General features: G+C 42.2%; 1 protein-coding gene across 4 annotated transcripts in view; it reads right to left on the reverse strand.

The window, feature by feature from the left end:
• Nucleotides 1–20,777, reverse strand: part of cracd (capping protein inhibiting regulator of actin dynamics) — a 242,402-nt gene that overhangs the window by 146,591 nt on the left and 75,034 nt on the right. For 3 of the 4 annotated variants that reach the window (XM_073064617.1, XM_073064619.1, XM_073064616.1), the window contains exon 2: nucleotides 6,318–6,586. The exons of the other annotated variant lie outside the window; for it this stretch is intronic. In XM_073064617.1, coding sequence (XP_072920718.1) covers nucleotides 6,318–6,555 — 238 coding nt within the window. In that variant the 5' untranslated portion in view covers nucleotides 6,556–6,586. The remainder of the gene's footprint in view (nucleotides 1–6,317; nucleotides 6,587–20,777) is intronic. 4 annotated transcript variants of the gene reach the window in all.

The raw sequence follows: 20,777 nt of genomic DNA on the forward strand, positions 1-20,777 counted from the left end.
AGAGCATTCTGACTTGTATCCCAGCCTAGTAAGGAAACTCCAATGCACCCCAGGATCAAAGCAGGCTACAGAGAGTTGCAGTATCAGCTAGCTCTATCATGTTCACAACCCTCCTCCTTACTGAGGACATCTTTAAGAGACAGTGCCTCAAGAAGGCAGCACCCATTACTAAGGACCCCCCACCATCCAGGAAATGCACTCATTATTATCATTGGAGAGGAGGTACAGAAGCCTCAAGATCCACACCAGCAACTTAGGAACAGCATCTTCACCTCTGCCATCAAATTTCTGAACAGCGCATGAACTCATGAACACTACCTTATTATTCCTTTATTTGCACACAATTAATAATTTATAGTAATTTTTTACATTTTGCACCGTACTGCTATCGCAAAACAGCAAAATTCACAATTAACACAAAAAAACTTGCGGAACTCAACAAGCCAGGCAGCCTCTATGGAGGGGAATAAATCAATTCAGACTTAGACACTTCATCATGATTGGAAAAGAAGGGGGTAGAAACCAGAATAATAAGCAGGAAAGGAGTACAAGCTGGCAGGTGATAGTTGAAACCAGGTGAGGGGAAAGTGGGTGTCCGGGGGGTAAGGAAGTTGGGAGATGAAATGGTTGAGGTAAATGGCTGAATAAGAAAGAATCTAACAGTAGAGGACAGTAGACCATGGAATAAAGGGAAGCAGGAGGAGCTCCAGAGGGAGGCGATGGCAGATGATGAAAAGAGAATGGAAGAGAAGGGAACCAGAATGCAGAATGGAAAAAGAGAGAAGGGAAAGGGGAAATAGTCGCAAATGAGAGCAATCAATGTTCATGCCATCAGGTTGGAGGCTACCCAGACAGAATATGAGATGCTGCTTCTCCAACCTGATATACCCAAACTCAACAGTTCAACTACTTTTCTTTCACCCCACAACAGCAGACAAAACAGGTGTGGTCATTTACCCAAAATGTAAGCTTCTCCAAAGTGCAGGCATTCACAAGGTGCACTCATTTCCTTGTTGCGACCTTGATTTTTGATGCCCTCATAACAATGCTACATACACAGAGGGATAAATTGCCATGATTTGAGGGGCCACAGCTGGACTTAGTATTTGATTTGTACTTTATACTTTATAAAAAGAGGTACTTACCACTTGGATTGCAACTTTTTTGAATCCCAGAACTACTTTGAAGTAGAAGAAGGTTAATGATCTCACTAGAGCAGACCAAGCCTTTTGTAAATTAAATTCATTCCATGCAACAAACTGTTTTGAGCTTCAAATTCAACACACACGAACATAACGCATCTTCATTTATTTTACAAATAGGTACAAATATTCATCAAAATGGGCATATTATTTTAATGATTTTATGCTAATATATTGATACATTTAGATGTTTTGTTTTTTGAAGAACAAGGGTGACAATCCTAATTTTATCAATGAAATAGGATTATCATAGAAATTTGCAATCCTACCTTTGTTATAACCATCTTCCACATTCATACCTATAATCATTATCCAATTTATTTTAACCTTCAAGATCAAGTGCCAATTCACTAATAAAGAGGACCACACACTTAATCCAATAAGGATTGTTGGAAGCTCGCCAAATTCATTTCAACCTACTTTAGTGAAACTGTAAAGTTATTTTAAATACGCAACAGCTCTCAGCCCCATGCCAAACTGTAATGTTGGAAACACAAGACTCCACATGAAGCTGAATAATTATGTTTCCTTCCAATCTTTGTTTTCCCTGTTGAATCATTACAAAATGAAGCACTAAACAAAATAAATGGGTTTGCATTTATATCAAGAAGAGAAACAGGGATAATCTTGGAAACCATAGACCGGTGAGTGTCACATCAGTGGTAGAGAAATTGCTGGAGAGAATTCCTAAGAGAATCTTAGGAGAAATCCTAAGATAGGATTTACAGGCATTTAGAAAACCATGGCCTAACTGGGGAGAGCCAGCATGGCTTTGAGCAGAGGCAAGTCAGGTCTTACCAACTTGTTTGAGTTTTGTGATGAGGTGATAAGGGTGATTGATGAGGGCTATGGACATTGTCTACATAGATTTTAGTAAAGCATTCCTTAAGGTCCATCATGGAAGGCTCATCCAGAAAATTAAGATACATGGGATCAATGGTGAATTGGCTGTTTGGATGCAAAACTGGCTTGCCCATAGAAGAAGGAGGCTGGTAGTCAAAAAGATTTATTCGAGCTGGAAGTCTGTGATTAGTGGTTTTTCACAGGGAACTGTATAGATCATATATATATATATGATCTGGATGAAAATGTACCGTAGATTGGTGGGTTAATAAGTGTGCAGATAATACAAAGATTGGTAGTGTTGTGGATAGTGTAGGAAACTAGTAAAGAATACATCTGGATACAGATCAGTTGTAGATACTGAACTGAATTGAATTGAATTGACTTTATTTCTAACATCCTTTACATACATGAGGAGTAAAAATCTTTACGTTACGTCTCTATCTTTACGTGCAATGTGCAATCGTAGTAATTTATAATAATTTATAATAGAAAGGTCAATGTAACATAGAAATACACTGAGATCAGCATGGAGAAACAGTAGATGAAGAATAATTTTTGGCCAAATGTGAAGTGTTGTACTTTGGTAAACAGGCATCTGTTAGTCTCGTGAGGCCATGTATTTGTGCCTTGGAAAGTTTCCAGGGCACTGGACAGAGTTGTATGTGAGACCGACAGTTGCCCATGCTGCAAGTCTCCCCTCTCTACGCCACCGATGTTGTCCAAGGGAAGGGCAAGGGCTGATACAGCTTGGCACTGGTGTCGGCGCAGAGCAATGTGTGGTTAGTGCCTTGCTCAAGGACGCAACATATTGCCTTAGCTGAGGCTCGAACTACCGACCTTCAGATCACTAGACCAACACCTTAACCACTTGGCCACGTGCCAAAAGTGTCAAAGGTAAAGAGATGGTATATTGTTAAGGGCAAGACCCTAAACAGTGGTGATGAGCAGAGGAATCTTGGTGTCCAAGTTCATAGCTCCCTGAGACATGGCAACGCATGTTGAAAGGTTGGTTAAGAAGGAATATGGCATACGTGCCTTTATTCGTCAGGGCATTGAGTTCAAAAGTCAGGAAAATATGTGACAGCTTTATAAAACTCTAGTTAGGCCACATCTGGAGTATTGAATACAGTTCTGGTTGTCCCATTAGAGAAGGATGTTGAGGCTTTGGAGAAGATGCTGAAGAAGGTGCAGGTTCACCAGAATGTTGCCTAGATTTGAGGGAATGTGCTACAGCAAGAGATTGGACAAACTCAGGTTGTTTGGTTGTTTTCTCTGGAGCAGTGGAGGCTGAGGGAAGACCGGAAAACGGTTTCTGACACCGCCACTGAGCTCATCAACTCTGGAGAAATTCCATCCACTGCCACAAACATGTGGTTCCCTTACCCTGCACTGTGCACTTTTATCGCCAAGATCCACAAGCCTGACTGTCGGGGTAGGTTCACTGTCCTTTGCCTGCTCCTGCCCCACTGAACTCATGTCCTCATACCTCGACTCCATTCTATTTCCCTTAGTTCGGTCCCTTCCTACCTACATCTGCAATCCACATGCTCCCAATCTCCTCAACAACTGTCAAATCCCTGGCCCTGAATGCCTCATTTTCATCATGAATGTCCAGTTACTTTACATTTCTATCCCCCATAAAGAAGTCTTTAAAGCTCTCTGACTCTTTCTCAACTAAAGACTCAACCAGTTCCCCTCCACCACCGCCATCCTCTGTCTGGTAAAACTGGTCCTCACCCTCAATAATTTCTCCTTCTGTTCCTCCCACTTTCTCCAGATTGGAAGGGTAACCACAGGCACCTATATGAGACCCTGCTATGCCTACTATTGAACAGTCAATGTTCCAAACCTTCACCAGTAATGCTCCTGAACTCTTCCTCTGCTATATTGATGACTGCATTGGTGCTGCTTCATGTACTCATTCTGAGCTCATCAATTTCATCAACTTTGCCTCCAGCTTTCACCCTGCCCTTAAATTCACTTGGTCCATTTCTGACACCTCCCTTCCCTTTCTCGATCTCTTTTGTCACCATCTATGAAGACAAACTGTCAACCAACATCTTTTATAAACTTACTGATTCCCATGGCTACCTTGACTGTACCTCTTCCCACCTTGTCTCCTATAAAAATGTTATACCCTTTTCTTAGTGCCACATCTGTTCCCAGGACGAGACTTTCCTTTCCAGGACATCGGATCTTCCTGCCACCTTAACAGTGATAGAGTTCCTCTTGTCCTTACCTACCACCCCATGAACCTCCACATCTAACACATCATTCTGCACAATTTCTGCCATCTTCAAAGAGATCCTAACACCAAATGTATCTTTACCTACCCGTCACTCTCCACTTTCTGCAGGGATCACTCCCTCCATAATTCCCTTGTCCATTTGTCTCTCCCAACTAATCTCCCTCCCGGCACTTAACCCTGCAAACGGTCAAAGTGCTACACCTGCCCATTCACCTCCTCCCTCACCTCCATTCAGGGTCCCAAACAGTCCTTCGAGTCAACACTTCACCTACAAATCTGCTGGGGTTGTCTATTGTATCTGGTGCTCCCAATATGGTTCTTTACATCAGTGAGACCTGTCATTGATTGGGTGACCACTTTGTCAAGCATCTCCGCTCCATCCACCAAAGGTGAATTTCCCAGTGGCCAAACATTTTAATTCCAATTCCCATTCTGACATGCCAGTCCATGGCCTCCCTTATGCCACGATGAGGCCATCCTCAGGGTGGAGGAGCTTCACCTTATATTCTGTAAACCTTATATAATGTGTGGGTAGCCTCCAACCTGATAACATGAATATTGATTTCTCCTTCCAGTACAAAACATTTCCCTCCCCTTTCCCTATTCTTCCATTCCTCACTCTAGCCTTGTACCCCTTCTCATCTGCCTATCACCTCCTCCAGTGCCCCTCCTCCTTCTCTTTCTTTTATGGTCCACTCTCCTCTCCTATCAGACTCCATCCTCTCCAGCCCTTTACCTTTCCCATCCACCTGGCTTCACCTATCACATTTTAGTTATCCTCTTTCCCCACCCCATTTTTTAATTCCACCTTCCTTTCCTGTCCTAAAGAAGGGTCTCGGCTTGAAACATCAACTATCTGACCATGTCCATGAATGTACCTGCCTTGCAGAGATCCCCCAGCATTCTGTATGTTGCTTTGGATTTCAACCTCTGTAGAATTTATTGTGTTTATGATCTGATAATGGTTTATATGATTATGAGTAGCATAGATCGAGTAGACAGACAGTACCCTTTTCCAAGGGTTGAAATCTCTAATACCTGAGGGCATGCTTTTAATGTGAGAGGAGGCAATTTCAAAAGAGATGTGAGGGGCAAGGTTTTTTTTTGCACAGAAATTGGTGGGTGCCTGGAATGTGTTTCCTGGGGTGGTGATCGAGGCAGATGCATTAGGGACATTTAAAAGATGCTCAGACAGTCACATGAATATGAAAATGGAAATAGGACATTGTCTAGACCTTAGGGATTAGTTTAGTTGGCCATTTGACTATTAATTTATTTGGTTCTGCACAACATTGTGGTCCCAAGAGCCTGTTCTTGTGCTGTAATGCCCTATGTTCTATCTTTCTACAATATAAACATCTCCAAGGGGCCAATAATGTGATGTTTGGCACCTGGAGCACATAGAGAAGATGGAAGCAAAACATATTAAGTATTGTCATCTACAACAATTCTCAGTACTAAAAGGAAATGGTTATAGTGTCCACAGGTATTATAAATGTTGGCTTGTTCACAGATATCATAAAAATAATTTTTATGCTTCAATGTAGTACTTCAACAACTCTGTCAGATCTCATTGCTTTTAGAGGCTGCTATTGAATTGTTGATCTATTCAGTCACTTTAGTTACTGCTGCATAAAGTGAAGCCGTTTTTTCATTGTCACATCAAATTTTCACCCAGTACTGCTTTGTGGTTCAAGGGTTCAAAGGTACAATTTAATGTCAGAGAAATGTATACAATATACATCCTGAAATGTTTCTTCTTTGCAACCATCCACAAAAAGAGAGGAGTGCCCCAAAGAATGAACAATAGTTAAATGTGAGAACCCCGAAGTCCCCTCCCATGCATAAGCGGCAGCGAGCAACAATCCCCCCTTCCCCCACCGGCAATAAAAAGCAAGCATTGGCACCGCCACCAAGCACTCAAGCAGTATCTCCATTTTCCCAGTGAGTGGGGAGACATAAACAACTCGCTGGCTTACGATGTTAAAACTCCGTGACATCACTTTTTTTGAGCTATGTACCTGAAGATCGCAAAGATTTCGGGTCTCCAGGCACACAGTAGATATTTTGACTCCACCGACGACACACAGGTCTCCTGTCGTGACACCAACCCTCAATATGCCTGTCTCCAAAGCCCGGAGATCCTAGGCTTTCGAATTTGAGCCGGATTCTTAGGCTGAGCTTTTGGCGTGCTGAACAACAGCCAGTTATGGAACCCCGAGAGTGGGTCCCATTCCTGCAAAGAACCGTGGTCAGCATGTAACTCCAGGTCAGGGTCTTCAAAAGAACCCTGAAAGGGGAAAATAGAGATATTAAAGATGGAACTAGAGCTGTATCCGAAGATGCAAGCAAAGGAATTGCCGTTAGGCACCATTAACCCTCCTTTAAAAATAGTTTTGTTTAAAGCCATTAAATCTTCCGTAAATGTCCTTTACACACTGCATATCTTAGTCTAAGAAAGTGCAGTTGGGTTTGCTTTAATATCCTTTTTTATATGGTAGAGAAAATTTAAGTTAAATGAGGCACACAGTCCATTCTAACTGAGATGTCCAAAACTATGATTGCTTGTTAAGTTCTCTATTGTGACTTCTTGTCATGAATCTTGCCCACTAACCTAGAATTCTTGAGGTTATGTTTAGCTGAAGGCAGGTATGTTGTATTAGTATGGACCTTGAGAGTGAAAGTATCCAGGGGCAAATGTTGATAAAACACTATGAGCTTGATGCTCATTCTGCTAACTCCATATTCTAGAAGATAGACTATAGAAATCTACAGCACATTACAGGCCCTTCGGCCCACAATGTTGTGCTGACCATGTAACCCACTCTAGAAACTGCCTAGAATTTCCCTACTGCATAGCCCTCTATTTTTCTTAGTTCCATGTTCCTATCTAAGAGTCTCTTAAAAGACCCTATTGTATCAGCCTCCACCACTGTCACTGGCAGTGCATTCTTCGCACCCATCAATCTCTATGTGAAAACCTTACCTCTGACATCCCCCTTGTACCTACTTTCAGACAGAAGGGTTGGTAATCTCTTCTTCATTCAGTGGGGAGTTAGCAAAAGGCAGTATATACCACACCCTCATTTCATCCTCCAAATCAGTATCCTACTCAGAGGCAGGGGAGGGGCTGGTCTAATCTCTCCTGTTGTTGGTCCTTCAGTCGCCCCGTGACGTCGCAGAGTCTTCTTACTAGGTGTAGGCTCCAGATCGGGCTGTGGGTCAACCTGCCAGAGGCAGCAGGTAGTTCCAGTGGAGAATCTTGACAGGCCTATTCCCATCCTCTGGTTTCACCTAGAAAACTGATACGTTTGGCATCTGACTCTCCACCACATAGGGCACAGCCGCCCAGCGGTCATCCAACTTATGCTTTCCGGGTAGCCCCAACTTCCTAATGAGGTCCTGATCTCCCAACCAAAGTTGGGAGAACTTCACCTTTTGATCATACCTCCTCTTATTCCCTTGATTCTGCTTGGCAGCCACAACCCCAGCTACTTCATAAGCCTTTTTCAGCTCCCTTCTCATATCAGACACATACTTCAGATAAGTCTTCAGTGGTAGGTCACCCTCACCAGTCCCAAAACAAAGGTCAACGGGCAACCTCACCTCGTGCACAAAAATCAGATAATACAGTGAGTACCTGGTAGCTTCTTTTTAGGTACAGTTGTAACAGTGGACCAGATGTCTAATACGTTCACTCCACCTGATCTCCATGGTTCTGAGCATGTCGAACAAGGTCCGATTAAACCTTTCAGGCTGGGGATTACCCTGCGGGAGACAGGGAATAGTCCTCGACTTCTTGACTCCAAGTATGCTCAGTAATTCATGGATGAGCTTACTCTCGAAATCCCGTCCCTAATCACTATGTATCCACCTGGGGAGGCCGTAATAAATGAAATACTTCTCCCATAACACTTTGGCCATTGTGGACGCCCTCTGGTCCTTGGTAGGGAAAGCCCATGCATATCTGGTGTAGTGATGACTAAGCCATTCGCCATGTTGCTGGCATCTGGCTCTATTGACAGGAAATCCATACACACTAGGTCCAGAGGCCCCGCACTCTGCAAGTGGGACAAGGGAGCTGCCCGCGTAGACAACGTCTTCCTCCATATGCATCGAATGCATGACTTGCAGTATTCTTCGACCTCCAGCTTCATTCGAGGCCAGTAGAACTGGTCTCTGAGCAATCCATAGGTCTTTTCAACCCCAAAATGTCCAGAATCATCATGAGAATCATACTTCTCAGGCAGAACCAGCTGGGAATGCTGAGGTCAGTCTGGAGGTGACATGACCTGGTATAGGATCTGGTTCCTCAGCTCCAACCTGGGCCATTCTCACAGTAATGGAGGCACTGCAGCATGTTTCATCTTCTCTGCCTGAGCCTTGTCTCCCTTTTCAACCGCTAACCAAATGGTACCAATGTACGGATCATCTCGCTGAGCAGCTGCCACTTCCCCAGAACTCAATTCTGGCAACTGATTTATCTTCAGAACAGTCAGGTTACAGTAAACTTGTGGAATGGTGTCATCAGAAGCTCCACACTCTGCTCAATCTTGCCCTTGCTTTCCATCTGCCTTCACCGTGATGGCAAATTGACACAATGTTTTCACCCCCGGAGCAGGAATGCTGTCTCACTCTTCGTCCCTGTCCAGCCCTTCATGTGCATGTCAGGACAAAGCATCAGCATCAATGTTCCGGCTTCCCGGCCGGTACTTCAGGCTGAAATCATAGGCAGACGACACCACCAACCACCGACGGCCTATGGCATCCAATTTCGCCGAGGTCAGGATATAAGTTAGGGGATTGTTGTCCATCCTCACCTCAAACTTGGCACCACAGAGGTAGTCACTCAGCTTATCCACCACAGCCCATTTTAATGCCAGAAACTCCAACATGTGCATGGTTTAGTTTTTCTCATAGGACGACAGACTCCAGCTGACAAATAGACAGACAGACAGACATACTTTATTGATCCCGAGGGAAATTGGGTTTCTTTGCAGTCGCACCAACCAAGAATAGTGTAGAAATATAGCAATATAAAACCATAAATAATTAAATAATAATAAGTAAATTATGCCAAGTGGAAATAAGTCCAGGACCAGCCTATTGGCTCAGGGTGTCTGACACTCCGAGGGAGGAGTTGTAAAGTTTGATGGCCACAGGCAGGAATGACTTCCTATGACGCTCAGTGTTACATCTCAGTGGAATGAGTCTCTGGCTGAATGTACTCCTGTGCCTAACCAGTACATTATGGAGTGGATGGGTGTCATTGTCCAAGATGGCATGCAACTTGAACAGCATCCTCTTTTCAGACACCACCGTCAGAGAGTCCAGTTCCACCCCCACAACATCACTGGCCTTACAAATGAGTTTGTTGATTCTGTTGGTGTCTGCTACCCTCAGCCTGCTGGCCCAGCACACAACAGCAAACATGATAGCACTGGCCACCACAGACTCGTAGAACATCCTCAGCATCGTCCAGCAGATGTTAAAGGACCTCAGTCTCCTCAGGAAGTAGAGACGGCTCTGACCCTTCTTGTAGACAGCCTCAGTGTTCTTTGACCAGTCCAGTTCATTGTCAATTCGTGTCCCCAGTTATTTGTAATCCTCCACCATATCCACACTGACCCCTTGAATGGAAACAGGGGTCATCTGTGCTTTAGCCCTCCTCAGGCCCACCACCAGCTCCTTAGTCTTTTTCACATTAAGCAGCAGATGATTCTTACAATGCAACAGGTCTCAACCCAGTGCCCTGATCCTGATAAAGGACACCCCCTAAGCTCTCTCTGCTGGCATCCGTATGCAGTACATATAGTAATCAGTGGTCTGCAAAAACCAGCACCGGCACCTGGGTCAGCATCTCCTTCAGCGACTGAAAGGCCTCTTCACGTTTTGCATCCCACCTCGGTCCAAAAGGCTCTGAAGGGCTAAGGTACTCTTTACCCTCATCTCCTTTTGTCCTCCTCCCTTTCTTCCCCAAGGGAGGGTAACCACACAGAAGCTGATTCAATAGGTGACTCACTTTTGCATAGTTCTTCATGAAACTCTGATAGTAACCACAAAACCCGAGGGACAAATGCAAAGGTCTTGGCCAATCTTAGCCGGATCTGTAGCTACTCCATGCCGGGAAACTATGTGCCCAACATAGCTAACAGATGTCTTGCAGAACTGGCACTTTTCCAGGGAAAGTTTTAATCCTTTAACTTTCAGGCAGCCCAGCACTTTCAGTAGCCTTGCTTCATGTTCTTCCAAGGTGGACCCAAACGCTATGAGGTTATCCACATACACATTACCTCAAGCAATACATATCCCCCACCGTTTTCTCCGTGACCCACTGGAAGGTTGCAGGAGCTCCCAATATGCTCTGGGGCATCCTTTTGAACTGGAAGAATCCCAGTGGACATATAAAGGCTGTCCTCTCATCATCAGCCTCACTCGTGAGGATCTGGTAATATCAACTCCTGAAGTCCAGCACACTGAACCACTTCACACCACTCCAACAGGCCAGCAAGTCTTCGATCCTTGGGACCGTATACTGGTCAGGGATGGTACGCCTGTTCAGAGTCCTATAGTTCACACAGATCCGTACCTTCCTATTCTTCTTTCTGGCTACTACTATTGGCGACATGTAGGGGCTTCAGGACTCGGTGATGATCCCAGCTTCCTTCAATTTACACAAATGCTGCCAATCGTCTTCCGCCTCTGCAGGGGCCATTCGCTGTGACCCCTCTCTGAACAGGGTGTCTTCGATCACCCGCATAGTGTGACAAGTGCTCTTGGAACAACCCACATCAAACTCGTCAGTGGAACAAATACATTCCAGTTTCAACATCTTCTCTACCAACCTCCTCTTCCAACACACAGGTACCAGTGAGTCCCTGAAGTTGAATGACTCAGCAGTCAACTTTCCACCTTTTGCAGATAGTTTCTCCCTGACTTGTCTCACAGGGGCACTAGACAATACCGTCACCAGGAAAAGATGCGCCAGGGGCATCCCCCGCTTGAAGGCGACCTCCCTCTTCGTAGTGTTCCTGACAACCACTGCCATTCTGTTTACCTGTACAACCGAGGGCTTCTGCAATTCGGGCCTCATCCAGCAGGCACTCACGATTCCTCTTCGTGGTCTTTCGGAGAATCCACCAAGAGGGCCTCGCCCTCGGGCATTCCAGGAAATTTGGGGCTCCCCATTACTCTCACTACTTCCCTGGGCCATAACACGATTGGCTTGGACTGGGTGAACCACACACTCCCTCATCTAAATTCGTTATCCAGCCCACTGCAGCCATGTATTTCCTCAAAAGCAGCTCGAAACATTGGGTGAATGGACAATGTTCTCAGGAAGCTCTCTCCAGCTTTCTCCTTGCAGGCTCGCATGAGTCTCCTCACAATAAGAGTGTTGGTCCCCACAAGACTCAATGGGGTCCTGACAAACTAGTGCTTATGTATCAAGGGCCTCAGCCACTCCAACACTGACGTCCTAAAACTCCAGTTTCACTGACAAATAACCGTCATACGGATAATCACCCGCACTAAGACCCCAGATCTCTTGTGCACTGAAAGGCGTCGATGGTAAATGCGTCAAATATTGATTGTAAAATGAACAGTACAGCAAAGTGACCTACGATCCTATGTCAAGTATGGTTCTAGCACAAATAACCTCTATCCATAGCAAAACACTGGAGCTTGGCCCCACTAAGTCTTCAGGAATGTGGTTCTTTGCTTCAGGGTGTTCCTTAATATACTGCTGGGAATGTTCCCCCCCCCACCCCGATACACCAGGCCATCCCCTCACTGGGTCTCTTTTAAGTTTTCCCAATGACTCTCTGCTTAGGTACCCGGGGGTTCCCTCTCCAAAGGGTTTGCCGTCGTTCACACTCCCACCTGAAGTGTCCCTCTTCACCACAGTTATAACAGACAATACCAGCCACTCCCCTTCTTGCGTGACACCGGCTGCTAGCAGCCGTCCCCTTAGAGGATCTGCCTCCTTATCAGCTCAATCATTTGGGGAGGTCACACCTGCTGATAACAACTGGGACACCTCAGGTCTCAACTCTGCCACAATCTCCTCTACCACTCCCTGGGGCAGGCTATCCATGGCCACTTCACCGCAGGGGAGCACTACCAAGGACTGTACCCTGCTGAAGGAGGCCTCCTGTGCCTCCGACGCATTCTCCTCCTCTCATACATCTCTGATCAGCTCAACAAACAAGGGAGGGGGGGGGGTGCATCTTACAAGGCAGTTGGAGACCCCAAGCCCTTGCTATTTGGTCCATTCTTAACTCAGCCTCCTGAATGGCTCCTCTGTGCCGCAAGCAACTTAGCTGCCTCTCTAGCCAAAAGGTGTAGGCAGAAAGCTTCTCCCCCTTCTCCTGACACATGTTCTGAAACCCTGTCATGATCTTCATTGGGCTCCCTGGTGTGCCAAATGCATTTTCCAGTGTTCCCATGTAATCGGCGGCCTTGGCTAGGAGGTACCAGGACTTCATGGCTAAGTGTCCTCCTACACTCAGATCTACCATCTGTTAACACTCAGTTCCTTTTGGGCCAGAAACATACGAATCCTGACCTTGCCTTTAGTTGCCCTAAACATACTGCCCACCTCAATCCCATGAGTCAGCCTACCTTGTGATTGTTAAAATCATTATTGTTCTTATATGTCTTTCTGACTAGTCTGCAGATGTTCACCTCTAACTCATCTCCATTGTTTGAATGCTTGCAATGCGTGAGATCATATAATTTTCCTTCCTGCTTTGTTTTAATCCTCTCCAAATGGATTTTCTCTTATTACAAACACGAGGATATTGATATGTCCTTTTGTTGAGATCATACCTTTTACTAAGCGTTCTTGTTAACCCTCCCTGTCACCTCGAAAATATTGTAATGAGAAAAACATTGTTTCCGGGTCTGTATAAACTTAAGTCATTTACCCTAAGGAGTCATCATATTTCCTCTCCTTACAGTAATAAACACTTATAATTCTTTGTTTCTGGTCAGTTTATATATTCATGTGTTGCAAATACACTATATACAACAGACCCTAGTTTAATGGGACTACTAGGACCAGTACATTTAGGTCCAATTAAGGGGCTGCCCCAATTAGCCAATGTTTCATGGAAATAGTAAATAGCGTATAAAAGACAAACTGCCATTTAACTGAGTAACAAATCATGTATTTAAACAAAATACAGAACTAATTAGAACACTATCAATACTACTACAGAACTCTAAAACTGTGTATGAGTTCTTAATACAAACCCCGTTTCCAGAAAAGGGACACTTTCCAAAATGCAATAAAAACAAAAATCTGTGATATGTTAATTCATGTGAACCTTTATTTAACTGACAAAAGTACAAAGAAAAGATTTTCAATAGTTTTACTGACCAACTTAATTGTATTTTGTAAATATACACAAATTTAGAATTTGATGGCTGCAACACACTCAACAAAAGTTGGGACAGAGTTAAAATAAGATTGAAAAGTGCACAGAATATTCAAGTAACACCAGTTTGGAAGACTGCACATTAAACAGGCTAATTGGTAGCAGGTGAGGTATCATGACTGGGTATAAAAGTAGCGTCCATCAAAGGCTCAGTCTTTGCAAGCAAGGATGGGTCGTGGCTCACCCCTTTGTGCCAAAATTCGTGAGAGAATTGTTAGTCAGTTCAAAAGGAACATTTCCCAATGCAAGATTGCAGAGAATTTAGGTCTTTCAACATCTACAGTACATAATATTGTGAAAAGATTCAGAGAATTCAGAGACATCTCAGTGCATAAAGGGCAAGGTTGGAAACCACTGTTGAATGCGCGTGATCTTCGAGCCCTCAGGCGGCACTGCCTAAGAAACCGTCATGCTACTGTGACAATTATAGCCACCTGGGCTCGAGAGTACTTCGGAAAACCACTGACACTTAACACAGTCCATCGCTGCATCCAGAAATGCAACTTGAAACTGTATTACGCAAGGAGGAAGCCATACATCAACTCTATGCAGAAACACCGGAGAGTTCTCTGGGCCCGAGCTCATCTCAGATGGACCGAAAGACTGTGGAACTGTGTGCTGTGGTCAGATGAGTCCACATTTCAGCTACCGTAGATTTCGCACTACAGAGCGCACCTGATTAAAAGCCGCTGGCTCTAATTTTAGAAAGAAAATCAATTTTGTACTTGTACAAGCCGCACCGGATTTTAGGCCGCAAGTGTCCCACGTTGTAATATGAGATATTTACACAGAAAGATATTACACGCGAGGATTTTTTAACTTTTAATTAAATCCATATGGTAACATAAACAAATACATATTGCAAATGCTTTTTTTCGAACCATGCCTGTAACACGGCTACTTTTAAATATACATACGTATCGGTAACACACAAATTACGTTGCGTATACATTCCAATATCTCCTAACGACTGGTAAAAAAATATATACTGCAGCCTACCAGGAAAAGTTATTGATCGCCTTTAACTTAAAAGCAGTGTTTTGCGCTCGTCTAATGCCCCCACCTTCCCGTTTATCGCAAACCGGTATTTCCCACAAGACGCGGCGAAACCGGATGTGACGTCATAGTATCCCGGGATGTAGTACTTCTTACTTTAACTAGAAAATACTAACAAATGAATTACTAAGCGAAAATATTATAAACTAAATAACTGCCATAAAGGCAGCACAATGCTTTTCTTCGAGTGTTTTCCATGTTGATGAGGGTGAGTACAAATGACTGATTTACAATAATTTAATTGTGAAAGTGCGCTTGATTTATCGTACAATTTCATTGGACCTCTGTGAACTACTCATCAATTTTATTGGTCTACTGTTACGAGACAAAATGTTTTTGGCGGCATGAAAAAAAATCATGCATTAGCCGCACCGTAGTAAAGGCCGCAGTGTTCAAAGCTGTTCAAAATGTGGGAAAAAAGTAGCGGCTTATAATCCGACATCTACGGTAGTTTTCAGAAAAAACAGGCGTCGAGTTCTCCGTGCCAAAGATGAAAATGACCATCCTGATTGTTATCAGTGAAAGGTGCAAAAGCCAGCATCTGTGATGGTATGGGGGTGCATCAGTGCCCACAGCATGGGTGAGTTGCATGTATGTGAAGGTACCATTGCCCCTGAGGTGCATATTAGGATTTTAGAGAGACATATGTTGCCATCAAGGCGACGTCTCTTCCCGGGACGTCCATGCTTATTTCAGCAGGACAATGCCAGACCACATTCTGCACGGGCTACAACAGCATGGCTTTGTAGACACAGAGTGCATGTGCTTGACTGGCCTGCTGCCAGTCCAGATCTATCTTCTATTGAAAATGTATGGCGCATCATGAAGAGGAGAATCAGACAACGGAGACCGCGGATTGTTGAGCAGCTGAAGTCTTATATCAAGCAAGAATGGACAAAATTTCCAATTGCAAATCTACTACAATTAGTATCCTCAGTTCTAAGACGATTAAAAAGTGTTATTAAAAGGAAAGGTGATGTAACACAATGGTAAACATGCCTCTGTCCCAACTTTTGTTGAGTGTGTTGCAGCCATCAAATTCTAAATTTGTGTATATATACAAAATACAATTAAGTTGGTCAGTAAAACTATTGAAAATCTTATCTTTGTACTTTTGTCAGTTAAATAAAGGTTCACGTGAATTAACATATCACAGATTTTTGTTTTTATTGCATTTTGGAAAATATCCCAACTTTTCTGGAAATGGGGTTTGTAGTTGGTATGGTGGTTGTCTGTCATATCCGACAATGACAAGGAACCCGTGCAGGGGAGTTTTTAAATTGGAAAAGGCATTGCAATGGGGAAGTTCCACTCTCTCAACCACAGAAGTCTGGTTCCAGTGGTACAAAGCTCATTACACTGGGGTCTTCTTCGGTTGCAGTTGGTTTACCAGGACTTCTTCAGTGCTTCATCATGACCTTCACTCTCCACAGAACATTGCAGAACTGCCTTCCTAGCCATTGGACCACACTAACAATGTCACACTGGAGCTGACTTTGCATGCTAGGACTGTCATATCCCAGTCTCACTGGAGTATAAGGCCTGTTGGCTCCCTTCATCTGGTTTAACCTGCCTGTCAAAGCGGTGTACTGGAATGTGCCCGTGGTTGCATGCAAACAGCTTTTTGGAGCCACGGGTGAAAGCTGAGTGTATGCTACCATTCTTTTGATTGACTCTAAACGAATAAAATCAGTGTAAACATCTAGCCTTCATTTTCATTATAATATTCAGGATAATTGTTGATACCTTCAAATTCTTAGTAACTCCTAACTTGTTGAACTAATGAAATAACTTCATTTTCACTCCCAATGGGTTTTGACATCTCCAAGCCTGAATGCTTGAAATTGCAGTGAGCAAAACAGTTCTGAATTGTGTTACAGTTTATTTCTTGACAACTATTAGTGGCATAAATACTGTTTTTTTTTTAAAAACAGAGGCGCACACAACTAATGCTATTTAAAAACTGTTCACTCTAAGCACAGTGAAATGTTTATTAACCACACAAGTGCACATGTCTGATTCTAGTTAGAGATTGTTTGGCAAGTCTCCTGCCCCAATTAAATGGCATAGTGTCCAAAATACCTGAATGGAATCCCAGCTATTTTCTTGATAAGTTTTTGTTCTTTAAGAGTTATCCCAAATAAGTTGCTGTCCCAATTAACCGACGGCCCAATTAACCAGAATCCATGGTATTTATAATCCTGTCATTCAAGCTTGATCTCAATTCTTTCGAATATTGATCCCAATAATACATTCTCAAAAGATATTTTAGTTTGGTATTTTGTTATATTCTAGCATTAATTAATCTTGCTCTGGCCTCAAATGCTATTTTCACCAGTATGTGAAACCAGCACTTGATGGGTTCAGAACTAAAGAAAGCAATCTATATAAAGTCTTGATTTAATGCATCATTTTGATCCTGATTATAGTTATTATAATTGTGAACTTCTCTACAAGTACTTTACCACAAACCTGAAATATAAGATTTTCACTTCCACTGAAAGAGAAGTGTTCTGATGCCATATTGAAGAATAGAAAAAGTGCTTTGTCATACAGCACCGGAAGCATGAAGTCTTTAGTAGTCTACACAGTACTTCTTTCAGCAGAACCTAATCTTGCCCTGTATTTACTCTAAACAGCTGGTCACAATTATGACCAGATGTTCAAATGAGTGCTTATCAGCAAGCAATATGACCAAGATTTCAATTTTCATATTAAGATGGCACCTCACACAAAACGGATGTTGCACTTGCATTTCTCTACAGGGGTGTCAAACTCATTTTAGGTCACGGGCCGGATTGAGCAAAATGCAGCTTCATGCGGGCCGGATCAGTCGGGCGCGTGCGAACGCAGCTTTCGTTGCCTCCGTTTTTTCAGCCTGCTCTCATGTGTCTCAGTCTCTGCTATAACTACAAAGTGTTTCACTTTACAAATTCCGTTTCTTATGAAGACTGCCGAGCAAGACTGCCAAATAAACACTAAAAACCCTGAAAACCTGGTACCTGAATAAACTCAGCATTAGCCATATCATACGCCATAGGCGCTTCGATTACTGGGGCCAGCTTTAATAGTAATTAGATATTATCTCGCGGGCCAAAGATAATTCCACCACGGGCCGGATTTGGCCCGTGGGCCTTGAGTTTGACATATATGCTCTAGAACTTAACTTGCCCACCTTACAGCAATTTAATTTCAGGAACATGCTCACACTCCCACCCTCAAGGCTAAGACTTTCCTCACCATCTGGTAACTGGTACAAATCCATTCTCAAAGTAACCCCTACCTACAACACAAAGACATTTGCATTCATTTTGTGCAATTGAACTCCTTTCCATTTTTTTTAAAGTATTCTATTTTTCCAGAATTCACAATAATTCCAATATTGTCAATCCTTTCCCCTGCACTAACCCTGTTGTTGTACATCTTCTTCATCTTTGCACCTTTGCAGCATGGTTGATTTAATGCCTGCCTCTAACTCTTTTGAGAAGATGATGTGGACCACCATTATTGAAGTACTGAAGAGAATTTGCTACAGTATTGTAGGATGAAGTTCCTGAATCTAGATGCAACAATAATGAAGTTGTTTGAGGAGGTCCTGTGCACAATAATTAAACAAACATTAAGCTAGTGAAACATACATTATGAAAATGTTATATTTCTCATCACAAAGATTGTACAAGTAGTATCTATAATTTTCTGAAATAAAACTAATTAAAAGTTATAAGTTACAATTTATTGCAAATGGTTAAAAAGAATACCTCAAAGTATTTTTTTATAATCTCTCTGGCATTAGAACAACTAATTGTTAATGGGGGCCCTCAACTCACAAGTATGAGGGGTTATCCCCCACAGCTAGACATTTCCTCTAGCTCAACGCAGGGTCATCTACTAGAGACCTCAGCCTTGGAATCACACGTTTGTTGCCATTTTTGTTATTATTTGCGTTTCTTGGTTCTTATTTGTTCAGGGAGTAGATCGATTAAGTTTTATTCTAATTTCAATGATACATTGACAGATAAATATAGACGACTAAGGACAAGGTAAAATTCATTTCTTTTAATGTAAATGGGCTATTAAATCCAATCAAACATAAGAGAATTTTATCCAAAATGATAAAAGAACAAGCCCATGTAGTATATTTACAGGAAACTCATTTAAGTGATAATTAGCATAAAAAAACTAAAGAGAATGGGCTTCACTAATCTGTTTTTCTCCTCATATAAATCAGGACATAGGAGAGGAGTTGCTATTCTTATCTCAAGTAAGTTAAATGTTGAAGAAGTATTCAAAATGGGAGATAAAGAGGGCAGATATATTCTGGTAAGGGGGAATATAGACGGCAATTCAGTTACTCTATATACGCACCCCCGGGAAGTGATATTGGTTTCTTTCAGAAAATTACTGATATTATGGTAACGGAAACAGAAGGTCTCCTGATATGTGGGGGAGACTTAAATTTACAATTACAACCAAACTTAGACTCTGACAATAGAAAACCCTATGAAACAAAATCTTTACATAATAAAGTTAATACACTTTTTGAGGATATTGGTTTAATTGATATATGGAGGGATCTTTTCCCTGACAGAAGGGATTACATGCATTATTCTGCTCCCCATTCTGTATATACAAGAATAGACTATTTCATAACATTTGGAAAAGACAAAGATAAAATAAACACCTGTGGAATTTGGACAATAGATGTAAGTGACCATGCACCTATATATTTATCTGTTGATTTTGACCTACAACCAAGAATACTATTTGGAAACTAAATTCAAGTCTACTCAATGATCCATACTTTAAGGAACAAATTAAAAAAGAAATTGGTCTCTACTTAGAATTTAATGATAATGGAGAGGTTTCACCTCCCATTTTATGGGATACTCTGAAGGCGATCTTAAGAGGGAAAATTATAGCGATATCTTCATATAAGAAAAAAAGAATAAAACATTACAGGAATTACAAAATAAGCTGAAGGAACTAGAGAAAAAACACAAATTGAATTTGGCACAGGATACATTAGGGGAAATTAAAAGATTAGGAATGAAATAAATAGTTTGGCTACGCAAGAAATCAGGAAAAAAATGTTTCTGAAACAGAGACATTATGAAAGTGGATCGAAATCTATGAAAATACTGGTGTGGAAACTGAAAAAAAAGATAGCAGAAAATACAATTCATAGAATTAGGGACCCAAGAATGAAAATGATAAAAAATAAGCTAAGTGAAATTCAAGAAGCTTTTGAAGTGCTTTACAAAACTCTATATTCCAATGTTCCGGGGGAAGCATAACTCAAATTGACACCTTCTTGAATTCTCTAGAGTTACCCACTTTAAGTGAAGAACAAAATAGAATGATGACTGCTGACTTAACTGAAGTTGAATTAAAAACTGCAATTGGTAGGCTTAAATTAAGCAAGTCACCAGAATCAGATGGGTATATGGAAGAGTGGTCCAAAAAATTTAAAAATTAGTTAATTCCTGTTTTACTCCCCACACTGAACTGGGCTCTAAAAAAGGCACAAATGCCACCCAGTTGGAAGGAAGCGATAATCTCAGCTATACCGAAAGAAGGCAAGGATAAAATGGAATGCGGGTCATTTAGACCAATATCCGTTCTTAATGTAGATTATAGGTTATTTACCTCCATCATGGCCAAACGATTAGAGGAGTTTCTACCCATACTGTTACGTAACGATCAGACAGGTTTTATACGACAACGCCAGACACAAGACAATATATGAAGGATACTTCACATTATGGATCATATACAATAAAATAAAATTGAAGCAATAGTGATAAGCATGGATGCTGAAAAAGCATTTGATTCGGTTAATTGGAATTTTCTTTACAGAGTTTTACATAGATTTGGTTTCCAAGACACAATTATTAAAACTATACAGACACTATATGACAATCCTACTGCTAGGATTAAAATCAATGGATATTTATCAAATAGTTTTACCCTAGAAAGGGGCACAAG

The sequence above is a fragment of the Hemitrygon akajei genome, chromosome 13 (genome assembly GCF_048418815.1).
Source record: "Hemitrygon akajei chromosome 13, sHemAka1.3, whole genome shotgun sequence".
Taxonomy (NCBI): domain Eukaryota; kingdom Metazoa; phylum Chordata; class Chondrichthyes; order Myliobatiformes; family Dasyatidae; genus Hemitrygon; species Hemitrygon akajei.